This window comes from Dermacentor andersoni, chromosome 2, assembly GCF_023375885.2.
Source record: "Dermacentor andersoni chromosome 2, qqDerAnde1_hic_scaffold, whole genome shotgun sequence".
Taxonomy (NCBI): Eukaryota; Metazoa; Arthropoda; class Arachnida; order Ixodida; family Ixodidae; genus Dermacentor; species Dermacentor andersoni.
This window is the reverse complement of record NC_092815.1, coordinates 167,293,793-167,305,837: the sequence shown is the minus strand read 5'-3', so window position 1 is coordinate 167,305,837 and position 12,045 is coordinate 167,293,793. Positions and strand designations below refer to the sequence as shown.

The 12,045-nt window shown below is 52.6% G+C and overlaps 1 protein-coding gene across 1 annotated transcript; it reads right to left on the bottom strand.

The window, feature by feature from the left end:
• Positions 1 to 3,377: 3,377 nt before the first annotated feature.
• On the bottom strand, positions 3,378 to 5,727 carry LOC126540903 (uncharacterized). Its single transcript, XM_050187725.2, has 2 exons — positions 4,528 to 5,727; positions 3,378 to 3,587 (listed from the first exon to the last, which is right to left on the bottom strand). Exons 1-2 carry the CDS (start codon positions 5,725 to 5,727, stop codon positions 3,378 to 3,380), a joined length of 1,410 nt encoding a protein of 469 aa, XP_050043682.1.
• Positions 5,728 to 12,045: the final 6,318 nt, after the last annotated feature.

The following is a 12,045-nucleotide window of genomic DNA, read 5'->3' as shown; positions in this document are numbered from 1 at the left end:
CCATTTAAAAAAGTCGATTACGAGAAACGTATTCCAACTGCCACGTTGTTTAAAAATACTCGTATATGTTGTTACACACAAGGTGTTTAATGCAGAACCAGATGAATCTGGTTGACAGGCGCGGTTGTTGAGAGAGAGATAAAACTTTATTTTGTCCTTGATGGGGTTAAGGGGTGGCGGGGGTCGGGAGACTAACCCCCAATCCCCCCCTTCCTCAGACGGCGGCCAGTCCTTGCTTTCTGGTGGCGTCTTCGGCCATCCGGACGGCCCAGAGCTGCTCCTCTGGGTCCAAGCTGAGCAGCAATGTCTCCCACTGCTCGGCCGTACTAATGATGCGTGTGTTAGTGCGGGAGGTGTTGGTGGGTGAGGCTTTGGGGCATTGCCAGATAATATGATTGAGGTCGGCGCGGGCCTTGCACGCTTTGCAGAGTGGTGAGTATGCATCGGGGTACATGCGGTTGTAAAGCACGGGGTTCGGAAAAGTTCGTGTCTGAAGGAGTCGCCAAGTGGTGGATTGAGACTTATTCAGTGTTTTGTGTGCTGGGGGGTAGCGTAACCGCTCTCTGCGGTAGTGCAGGAGAATTTCTCTCAACGTGACCATTCGGTCCCGCGCGTGACCGCGATGCAGAACAGAGGGCTGGTCGGGATCGGAAGACGCAGGAGAAGGATGATGCGCCCGGTGTGCGAGAGCTCGGGCGGCATCGTGGGCGGCTTCGTTTCCAGCCAGACCTGAGTGACCAGGGGCCCAGATGATCTGCACGCCGCGTTGCCTTGGGGGAGGAGTGCCAGAGAGAATCTTCTGCGCTTGGGGTGCCATGAGTCCTCTTGCGTAGTTACGAATGGCCGTTTTTGAATCGCTGATGATGCAGTGTGCATTGGTAGCCGCGTAGGCCAAAGCGATGGCCGTTTCTTCTCCTACTTCGGGTTGCGTGGCGAATATTGATGCGGCCACGGAGAGGTGGTACTGCGAACCCGCGACTGCGACGACCGCCATGGCGTTTTGGTTGGGGTTCTCTGCTGCGTCCACGTAGGTTACGTCAGCGGCTTGGTCGTAGCGCTTTTGTAGTTGTTTAGCTCTTTCTGCACGTCGCTCCGGATTGTGTTCAGGGTGCATATTGCGAGGTAATGGGCGGGATAACTAGCTGATAACGAATGTTTGGAGGGATGGGTACTTTTGGTCCGAATTGGGTGGTGTAGGTTATGCCTAGGGTGCCTAGAATGTGCCTGCCCGTCATGGGATTGGCAAGTCGTTCGTATTGGCTAATACGGTGCGCTTCAATAAGCTCGTCTATGGTGTTATGAATGCCTAGGGCGTCCAGTTTCTCGTTAGAGGTGGTGATGGGAAGATGTAGGGCTTGTTTATAGGCCCTCTTGATCATGGTATTGAGTTTGAGCTTGTCGGTTGCATTGAGGCTAAGGTACGGGGCGACATAGGTGATCCTGCTCAGGGCGTAGGCGGTTACCAGGCGTATAAGGTTGCTTTCCTTCATGCCGTGATGTCGATTTCCGATGCGTGCAATGAGGCGAGTGGTTTGGTGTACATGTTTATCTAATTGCTTGAGTATCTCCGTGTTTCTGCCGTTTTGTTGGATGCGTAAGCCAAGGATACGAATGCTAGGTACTGTAGGTATGCGTTGCTGGTGCACGTGAAGTTCTATCTCGGGTGGGTGAGGGTCTGGACGTCGACCTCCCCAATTAGGCTTGTACAGAAGGAGCTCCGATTTCTGTGGGGAACACGCCAGGCCGCGCGGTTCTACGTATGCAACGACCTCGTTGATGGCTTGCTGCAGCGTGTCTTGGGTGTCCCCGTCGCTGCCCCCGATGACCCACAGGGTGATATCGTCTGCGTAGAGGCTATGCTTGAGGTTGGGGATGCTAGCTAATGCAGGCGGTAGTCCGAGCAAGGGCGCGTTAAACAGAAAAGGGGATAGAACCGATCCTTTCGGTGTGCCTTTGCTGCCGAAGTGAATAATTGGCGACTGCAACCCTCCGATGGTAATGGTGGCCGTGCGACCTGTAAGAAAATTCTTCACGTAGTTATATGTTCGATGCCCGACATGGAGTTGTGCCAGTTGGTTCAGTATGGCCCCATGCGTGACGTTATCGAAGGCCTTGGTTAGGTCTAGCCCCAAGATGGCTCTGGTGTCCAGCCTGGAGCTTTTGTCGCCATCGATAATTTGGTGCTTGAGCTGAATCATGACATCTTGAGCAGAAAGTTTCGGGCGGAAGCCAACCATGGTATTGGGGAAGAGGTCGTTGTCGTTCATATGTCTCTGTAAGCGTGTGAGGATGACGTGCTCGAGGACCTTTCCGACACATGAAGTCAGGGAGATAGGGCGGAGGTTTTCGAGTAGGAGGCGCTTCCCGGGTTTGGGAATCATAATAATTTTGCCTTCTTTCCATTGTAAGGGGAGGTTTCCAGTTTCCCAATATGCGTTAAAATAAGCTGTGAGGGCTAGTATAGAATCCTCATCTAGGTTGCGAAGCATTTTATTAGTAATGCCATCAGGTCCCGGGGCTGAGTTAGGGCGGAGTGCGAGGATGGCTTCACGTACTTCTGCTGCTTCTATGGGTGCGTCCAGGTGGTCGTTATCGGTGCCTGTGTATGCTGGAGCGGGTGTAGTAGGTTGAGGTCCTATGTACCGGTCTATCAATTCTTGAAGAACGTGTGCGTCCGTGCCCGGATGGGTGTGAATAATTTTTTGCAAGTTGTGCTGTTGTGTGTTCTTGTTGTTAGCCGGATCGAGGAGGCAACGGAGGATATTCCACGTTTTGGGTAGGTTTGGTTGCCGCTCCATGCTGTCGCATGTGCTGTGCCAATTTTGACGAGTAAGTTGTTGTGCATAGTCTTCGATTTGAAGGGTGAGAGTACTAATACGCTTCCTGAGAGTTCGGTTGAGCTTGTTGTGTTTGTCTCTGCGTTGCAGACTGGCGAGGGCTTCCCACATATGCAGTAACTTGCTATCTGCCTCCTGCAGATTGGCTTCTTCAGGCACCAATTTAGTGGCTTTGCTCGCGTCTTGCAGGAAGGATGCGACCCGATCTTCGAAAGGGGGTTGGGTACCCGAGAAAGTGGTGAGGGCTCTGGCCTGCCGGAAAGCGTCCCAGTTCGTTATGCGGAGATGACGACCCTTAGGCTTTCGCGGGCCCGCTCAAACTGTTGTTTGGATTAAATAGTGGTCGCTGCCCAAGTTGTCTTGTGTGTTGATCCAGTCTGCTTGTGGAATTCGTTTTGCGAATGTCAAGTTCGGAGTAGTATCTCTACTAACGCTGTTTCCCATACGAGTGGGAGAAGTTGGATCTGTGACAAGAGTAAGACCTAGATTCTGTCCGTCAAGCCATAGTTGTCTTCCCTTTCGGCGGTCCATTGGGTATCCCTATGCCACCGCCGGGGCGTTTAGGTCCCCTACGATGAGCAGGGGGGCTCCCCTAGCTACTTGATCTGCTTTGGTGAAAAGTCGTAGAAACCTATGTTGTTCTCTGGGGCTGCTGTACACATTGAGGATGAAGAGGCTCTGTTGCTTGCGCCTTGCAGACGGGATGATCTCCAGAAAAATGTGGGCTGTTGTATCAATGCCTGTGTGATGCTGTATAACCGGAATGTTTCGCTTAACTAGTGTGGTTACTTGGGGCCTGTGGTTATCATTGCAAACTGCGGTGTATACCGCGTATCCCGACAGCTTAGCCGCTTCTCCGGTCTCTTGTAATGCGATAACATCGGGGGAAGTATGTGCTGCGAGAGAGGTAATGTATTGCTCTAAGTGTGCTCGCTTTCGCCGGAAGCCCCGGCAGTTCCACTGCCAAATGCAGTAGGTAACACGCTCTGGATTACTCGCAGCCATCTTTGTCGGGACGCGAGTACGGCTTCCTTAGGGGACCTGCTCTGGGACGGAGTAGGGTGTTTTCCAATTCTGTCAAACGGTTGTTGTGATTTTGAGCCAAAGTCGCGACCATGTCTTGAAGCACTTTGCGCGTGTCGCCCATGTTTTCCTCTCACTGTTGTTCGCTTGCCGCAAAGGCTTGCTCAATTCTGGGCAGTAGTAGCGTTTCTAGTTTCGCCGTAAGGAGGTTGTCCATTGCGCGTTCGAGAGCATTTGCAATGGAGGCGTCGAGCAATGTGGCAAGCTTACAATCTAATGCTTCGTTGAGGTTGCGTTCTATCCGATGTTGCAGGTCAGTGAGAGCCTCACAGTTGACATTTCCTTCTGAAGTGTATGCTGGTGCGGCCGCTGTTGAGATTGGTTCGAGAGCTTTGCGTTTGTGCGAGGTTGGTTGTTGGGTGGTTTGCGGGCAATCTATTGCAGGGACAGGAAGGATGTCTGCATTTGATGGTAAATGTTTGGGTTGTGTGTCTGCAAGTTGTGATTTGAGATTAGCGTTTTCTCTCTTGAGTTCTTGTATCTCAGCACCTAAGGATCGGAGCTCCTGCATGAAGCTATGCATGGTAGCGTCACTAACTGTGTTCACTGGGGTTGCTATAGGTTGTGTGGTGTGACCTGTGTGGGAGACAATGCTGGCCCAGCTTACTTTGGGGGGTGCGTCTTGCACTTTAACTGTGGTCGTTCTAAGGCTTGCGTTTCCTTGCTGCTGCGGCGGTGTTGAATCCGGTCCGCTCCGGGAGTGACTGCGTCCTTGTGACTGACTGCGACCTCGGGAGCGGCTGCGTCCACGAGACCGACTGCGTCCTCGTGAATTGCTGCGTTCGGGAGCCTGCGGTTGTAGTGTTGACTTCGGTGTTGGCAGAGCTGAGTCTCCATTTGCAGAAGTCGATGGCCCTGTCTCCTGGTCGGCTCCTTGTTGTCCCAGTCGTAGGCGTTCCCATCGTCGTTGGAGTAGGAGGTGTGGTGTCTGGAAGCGGCGATGGCAGGACTTATCACCAGTCGGGTGGTCTTTGCCGCAGAGCGCGCAGCAAGGGTGACAGGGGTGATCAGCCGGCGGATTTACTGTGTCACAGCTCTTGCATTTCTTCTGGGTTGATGTGGGGCATACATCGGCCCTGTGGCCGACGGTCCCGCAGATGTCGCAGACCTCGATGCGCTTCTTATGTAGATAGCATGTGTATTCTGCTCCGCGGTAGAAGACATGGTACGGTACTTGCTTTCCGTCGAATACGATGAGCACTGAATTAGTATTGCCCATGCGTCGGGCCTGCAGAATCGTAGGGTTCTTCTTGTAAACGAGACTGTTGGTAATGTCTTCTTCCGTGTCATATGAAGGGATGTTATGTATGAGTCCTTTGGCTGTGTCCTCCGGCGGTGTGACGTATGCTGTGGAAGCGTAGCGGACTGCTCCGATGGGGAGACTGCGGATGCGACAGTATTTTTCGGCGTTAGACATCATTGGCGTGCTAACTACAATGACGTTATTATCCGTGCATGAGCGGTAAATATCGTCCTCTGCTTCTTTGGTTGTAATGCCCGTGATCTGTAGTATTGAGTCGCGTATCTGGGCGTCTCCTAGTTTGGACACGTTGAAACCGTCTCTTGGGCGTATGACGATCTTGATATCATTCTTCGGAAGTCGTGGTTGCCGTGGTGCGCGTTGGCGTAGTGCGGACTGCTCGGTACTCTCGGTGCGTGCGCTTGCTGTTGCACGGAGGGATCCGTGTATGAGTAGGGATGATGCCTGCGTAGTCTGTCGTTGCTTACGGTGGCTGACAAGCCACCCTGCTTCAACGGTAACTTCTTCGGGGGTTATTTCCGTGCCTTCAACCTCTACTACCTCCATGACGAGGGGAGGGGCTGCACTTACTTGATCTCACGAGGGTGCGAGTCGTTGGGCGAAGTCCTCGGGAGCCGGGACTGCGGCAGCGACGCCGCGCACCTTTGTACCTGCGGCGCACCTGTCTCTCGGCCAGACGGAGCAGCTGAAGATCTTGTTAGGGTTAGCAATCTTGTGGTCGTAGAAACCCTTGTCCTGAGTCCCTGGCGTCGGGACTGGTCTTGATCGGTAGCAGACCACTTCCGGAAGCTGGTTCCGACGTTAGTTTGGGTCCAGCGGTGATTGTTTGGCCACAAGAGTTTGAAATATACGGAGCCCATACGAGGCGCGTGCACTCCGTCAGCGGCGTCGTCGTCTAGAGCGGTCTCGCGGCAGCTAGGCTAACGTCGTTCTTCTCTTTCTTTGATCTGGTTGTCTGCGCGGCAGGCGTGGTTCATGACAGCTTGTGACATTTCCCCGCTGGCAGACGAAGCCCGCCGGGCGAGTCAGTCATCTCGTAAGTTGCAACGCCTCAGACGTGCGACGTGTGTCACTTCAGCCTTCGCCGATCGTCGTCCACTGCTCGTGAGACGCGCAATGCGGTAGTTTACTTCGCTAAGGCGCTCCAGAATAACGTAAGGGCCGGCGTATTGGGCGAGAAACTTCTGGCACAAGCCACGCTTCCGTAACGGCGTCCAGAGCCACACAAGGTCACCAGGATCGAAGCAAACGTGGCGGTGACGCCCGTCATAGCGTATCTTGGACCGGTCCTGCGATGCTAGGGTGCGTAGCCTAGCGAAACGTCGCGCTTCTTCTGCTCGACATAGGATCTCATCAATTGATTCGTTGTCATGAGCGTAGTAGGGAAATATGGTGTCGAGGGTGAAGCACGGCGGACAAGCATACAGAAGGAAAAATGGTGAGTAACCAGTGGTCTCGTGTCTCGCGGTATTGAAGGCATAGGTAATGAAAGGCAAGATACTGTCCCAATTCTTGTGTGCTGAATCGACGTACATGGACAGCATGTTGGCAAGCGTTCTGTTTGTGTGCTCGACCAGACCATTAGTTTGTGGATGGTAGGGCGTAGAATGGCGGAAGCTACATGAACACAGACGAAGGGTTTCTTCAACCACGTCCGCGGTAAACTGTCGCCCACAATCACTGATTACTATGCGAGGAGGTCCATGTCGGAGTATAACTTTCGCTAGCAAGAAGATAGAAACTTCTGTAGCTGTGGCCGATGGCAACGCGGCGGTCTCACAATAGCGGGTAAGGTGATCTACGCAAACGATAACCCAACGATTACCCTTGGAGGATCGCGCGAAAGGGCCCAGAAGATCTATATCAACTTGCTCAAAGGGGACGCTAGAAGGGGGAACTGGTTGAAGCAGGCCATGTGGCGCTTGTGGCGGACGCTTGTAGCGCTGACATTGAGAGCAGCTGGCGACGTACCGTTCGATATCTTTCCGCATCTTACGCCAGTAAAAACGTTCTTGAGCCCGGTAGAGGGTACGTGTGGAACCAAGATGACCGGAAGTTGGGTCATCGTGCATGGCGTGTAATACTTGGTGGTGAAAGTTCTTGGGGACAACTAAAAGGTACCGTGCACCGGTGGTCGAGTAGCTCTTCTTATACAGCGTGCCTCCATCACGTAGGCGAAAGCGACTGCCTGCAGGTGACTCCTGTGCTGCCGCGAAGAGCGGTTGTAAGCTCTCGTCCTTGTGCTGCTCGGATATGACGGTATCCATATCCGGAAATCCCGGGGACACAAAAGCGACGTATTCATCAAAATTGTCCGTATCACATTCAGTTGTTTGAAGTGGCATCCGAGAGAGACAATCAGAGTCACCGTGCCGCCGGCCACTTTTGTAGCAAATAACAAAATCGTATTCCTTTAGACGGAGGGCCCATCGCACTACTCGTCCTGAGGGATCCCGCAGATTCACAAGCCAGCATAGCGAATGATGATCTGTTATCACAGTGAAGGGGCGCCCATAGAGATACGAACGAAACCGTTGCACGGCGAAGATGACCGCCAGACACTCTTGTTCTGACTGTGTAGTTGCGCTCGGAGCAGCTCAAGGACCGGCTAGCGTAAGAGATCACGTGCTCACTGTCGCCAACACGCTGAACTAGCACAGCACCGATGCCTACGCCGCTGGCATCCGTGTGAATCTTAGTTGGTGATGAAGGATCAAAGTGGCAAAGAATTGGTTGGGATGTCAACAGGAACTTGAGCTGGCAAAACGATGAGTCGCAATCTTCAGTCCACTCAAAGGGAACGCCTTTTTGGAGAAGGCGTGTAAGGGGATGAGCCATGTCAGCAAACCGGGGAATGAATCGGCGAAAATAGGAGCACAAGCCCAAGAAACTTCACTGCTTGACAGAGTTGGGTACGCTAAATGCTTCTACGGCCGCAGTCTTTTGTGGATCTGGTCGGATGCCTTCTTTAGCGACCAGATGGCCAAGCACAAGAGTTTGTCGTTCCCCAAAACGGCATTTTTTTAATTCAGCACAAGAGCCGCTTTCTCCAAGCAGTTCAAGACCAAATCCAAACGTTTGTTGTGCTCACTAAACGTTCGCCTGAAGATCACAACGTCGTCTAAGTAGCACATGCAAACTTCCCATTTTAAGCCGCGTAATAGCGTGTCCATGAACCTTTTGAACGTTGCGGGCGCGTTACACAACCCGAAAGGCATCACGTTAAACTCGAAAACTCTTTTCTCTGCCGTCCTTGTGTATAGGAATTTGCCAGTAACCTGACCGTAAATCGATTGAGGAAAAGTAAGATGCCGCAAAGAGACAGTCGATGGCGTCGTCAATTCGTGGGAGCGGATATACATCTTTCTTAGTAACGGCGTTTAGGCGACGGTAATCAACACAGAACCGCCACGTACCGTCTTTCTTCTTCACCAATATCATGGGGGCTGCCCAAGGACTAGATGATTCTCGAATGACGCCTTTGCATAGCATTTCTTGGACCTGATCGCTGATTATCTTGCGTTCTGACGGGGATACACAATACGGTTTTTGTCGGATTGGCTGGGCGGCTCCTGTGTTGATGCGGTGACGAGTTCTGGACGCAGGAATTGATGGCGGGCCATCGTGCTGCGCAAAGTCGAATACCGAGGTATGTTTCGTAAGCAGGGCCATCAAAACTCGACTCTCGTGATCGCTGAGTGACTTATCAATCATGGAAAGTATCTTCCAGCTCCCGGGGCTCGAGACACTGGTTGCTCTTCCATCGGGGAGCTCTGTAAGTACTGCCACCGATACGGGCGAGTCTTCCTGAAACGTGGCAATCTTTAGACCTTGAGGTAGCACTGCCGCTTCAGTGGAACAGTTTAGCGCGCACAGCCCCGCGCATCCATTGGTCACTGAGACTACGCAGTGCGGAACTAACACGTTTTTCTTGAGGCAGTTCCGATGTACAGGTTCCACTGCAGCATCGAACGAGATAGGAGTCGGGGATGAACAGGCGACGGCGACACGCATCGCGGATAAGGCGGGCACAACTGTATCCTCAGACACGCACAACACACTCTCCGGGCAAGCTTCACCTTCAAAGAGCACAGGTGAAACACTGGTGTCGACATGAGTTCTCCCGTCCGGCAGTCAACATTCGCACTAGACAATTGCAAAAAGTCAGTCCCCAGAATCACGTCGTGCGAGGAGCGAGGAAGAACAGTAAACTCTGCATTAAAAGCTTTCCCACCCAAAGACACATCCACGTTACCCACACCAATCGGGTATAATGCTTCACTACTGACTCCACGGAAACTTGTGCACTGGTCCCAACGAAACATAACCTTGCGTCCCAGAAGGCCTTTAAACCCCACACTCATGACCGAGACAGTTGCTCCCATGTCGACTAAAGCCATTGTAGAGACCCCATCAATCAGTACATGAACCTTATTCTTTAGCATGAAAATAGTTGGAGGTAGTTGAGTCGGCAGCACACATTTTCCAGCGACCTCACCTCCATCGGCCGCGCTGGCTAGTTTCCCGGCGGGGGCGACACGAAACGGCGCCGAGGCGATGGTGACGTGAATCGCGGCTGAGGGGATGATGATCAGGAGGCTCGGAAGGCTGGTGGTGGCGTCAAAGTACGGTCGGAGGCAGGGGAGCGGCAGTGGTTCCGGTTTCTTTCTTCTCCAAAGTAGGTCTCCTGGGTGGTGCATAGGTACTGTCGAACGTGGCTTCCTGAAGCGGAGTCTCCTGGCCACTGAGTGCGCAGTGTACGACCGCTAGGCCGCATAGTCGGCGCTGACGATCCGTAGTTTGATGTTCGGCGTCGGCTACAGTACCTAGCTATATGGCCAGGCATGCCGCAGCAGTAACACACTGGCGAAGGGCGAACTTCAGAATGCGGATTGAAGTATTCTGCCGAAGACATTAATTGGGGGTAACGAGGCTCTTCCCCTTGAAAGTCGCCTTGGGCGTGGATCAAAACGTTGAGGGGGCGAATCATTGCGTGGTGGTTCGGTCGTAATGTAATGCGGTTCGTCTCTCGAGCCGTTAAGATCCGCGACGTTCACCGAGTGGTTCCAAGTAGCCGAAGGGGGATCCCAAAGAGTGTCTCGGAAAACAGAGGAGCTGCAACGTGGCGCCGCGCAACGTGCCTGTTCGTCATGTCGCTGGAACTCCTCGCGGACTATCTGGCGGATGGCGGACGAAAGGTCTGGGAGCGGAGGACTCGTGTTAACACTTGCTACAGTCGCTACATTGGCCAGCCGTCCAAACTTTGGTGTAATTCGGCGAGTCTTCAGCTCCTCGAACGTACGGCAGTGCCGTATCAGTTCTGATACAGTGTGCAAGTTCTCTTTTCCAATGAGGAAGTTGTACACGTCTACCGCTATTCCTTTTACCACGTGCCCCACTTTATCTTCCTCTGTCATTTGAGGGTTGACGGTTCGGCACAGCTTCAAAATTTCTTCGATATAGGTGGTGCAAGTCTCGCCGGGTACCTGAGCTCTCTGGGCTAATGTGAGTTCCGCACATTTCCTCTTTGCGTCCGAGTCACCGAAACACTTTTTGATCTCCTCAACGAAGCGTGTCCATGTAGTTAGCATGTCCGCGTGGTTGTCATACCATACCAGCGCCGTACCGGCCAAGAATAAAACAGCGTTCCTAAGCTGACTGGAAGCGCTCCATTTATTGTATTGGCTTACCCTTTCCTAATGGGTTAGCCACTCATCCACATCTTCCTCTGCCTTAGCCGAGAACGTGCGTGGCTCTCGGTAGTGCTAGATAGGGACTGGGCTCGCCGAGGCACTGCTGGTGAGGGTATTTTGCTCTGTGGCCATGATTGAGCGCGACGGTGAAAGTCCGGCGAGGCGACGGCTTCGGCGTAGCTCTTGTGCTGGTGGCTCCGTTGTAGGTCGTGGGAGTTACCCCGCACAGCTCCACCAAATGTTACACACGAGGTGTTTAATGCAGAACCAGATGAATCTGGTTGACAGGCGCGGTCGTTGAAGAGCGGTCTCGTGGCAGCTTGGCTAACGTCGTTCTTCTCTTTCTTTGATCTGGTTGTCTGCGCAGCAGGCGTGGTTCATGACAGCTTGTGACAATATTGACTCCCAATAGTAGTTGCCTACCATTAAGAAAAATACGATACACCTCAAAACATGCAAAATAAAACATTCACGTGACCTCACTAACTGATTATAGCTTGCTGGTCGGAGGTAACGAAAACTCGGACTTATACAAGCACGTGGGCATGATAACAACACTCCACGCTACTGAAAGGCGCAATACGGGAAGAAGCTTGCGTACCACACTATACGTTATTGAGCAGGTATGAACACGGCATGCAGTTCAAGTGCTTGCAGGATGGAGTGGGCAGGTGCGACATGTGGCTATCGTTGTCAGTGCTGCAAACCCCTTCTGCTGTGGAACGTCTGCAAGGCGATCCTTCACTGTGTGTTCTGGTTGACAGGATTTTTTTTTCGTTCTTGATATTTCTTGCTTTTGTTATGAACAGTGGCCTAGAATGCTTGTACTATGCATTGAGCCCCATCAGCCGCCAGGGCGAGCAGATCAGGAAGTATATCTGTGAAAACAGTGGCACCATTGGAATGTTTCTAGTTCTGTTTCAACTGTTTGCCAGTGGCCTTGCATGCCACCCGAATGTTCCGGCTCACAGCTCTTTTGCCCTTTCTGGCCTCTCGCTCTGAATTCAGGGGACGTTTATAAGAAGTGCACAGTGGGAGGCTCGCGTTCCTCAACGCGAGCATTGCGGAAGATCTCCGGATGTCAATAACGTTCGTCTACGGAGTTTTCATTTAAGCTCGTGAGAGCCTTTATGATTGCAGGTGCGCCAAATGCTTCGTTATTATTAATTTG

Excerpts from the sequence above, each read along its gene's own strand:
- LOC126540903 (XM_050187725.2), bottom strand. The coding sequence starts at position 5,727 with ATGGAGGTAGTAGAGGTTGAAGGCACGGAAATAACCCCCGAAGAAGTT. Across the intron at positions 3,588-4,527 it reads TGCAAGACGCACCCCCCAAA|CATCACACAGGCATTGATAC; the intron begins GTAAGCTGGGCC and ends CCGGTTATACAG.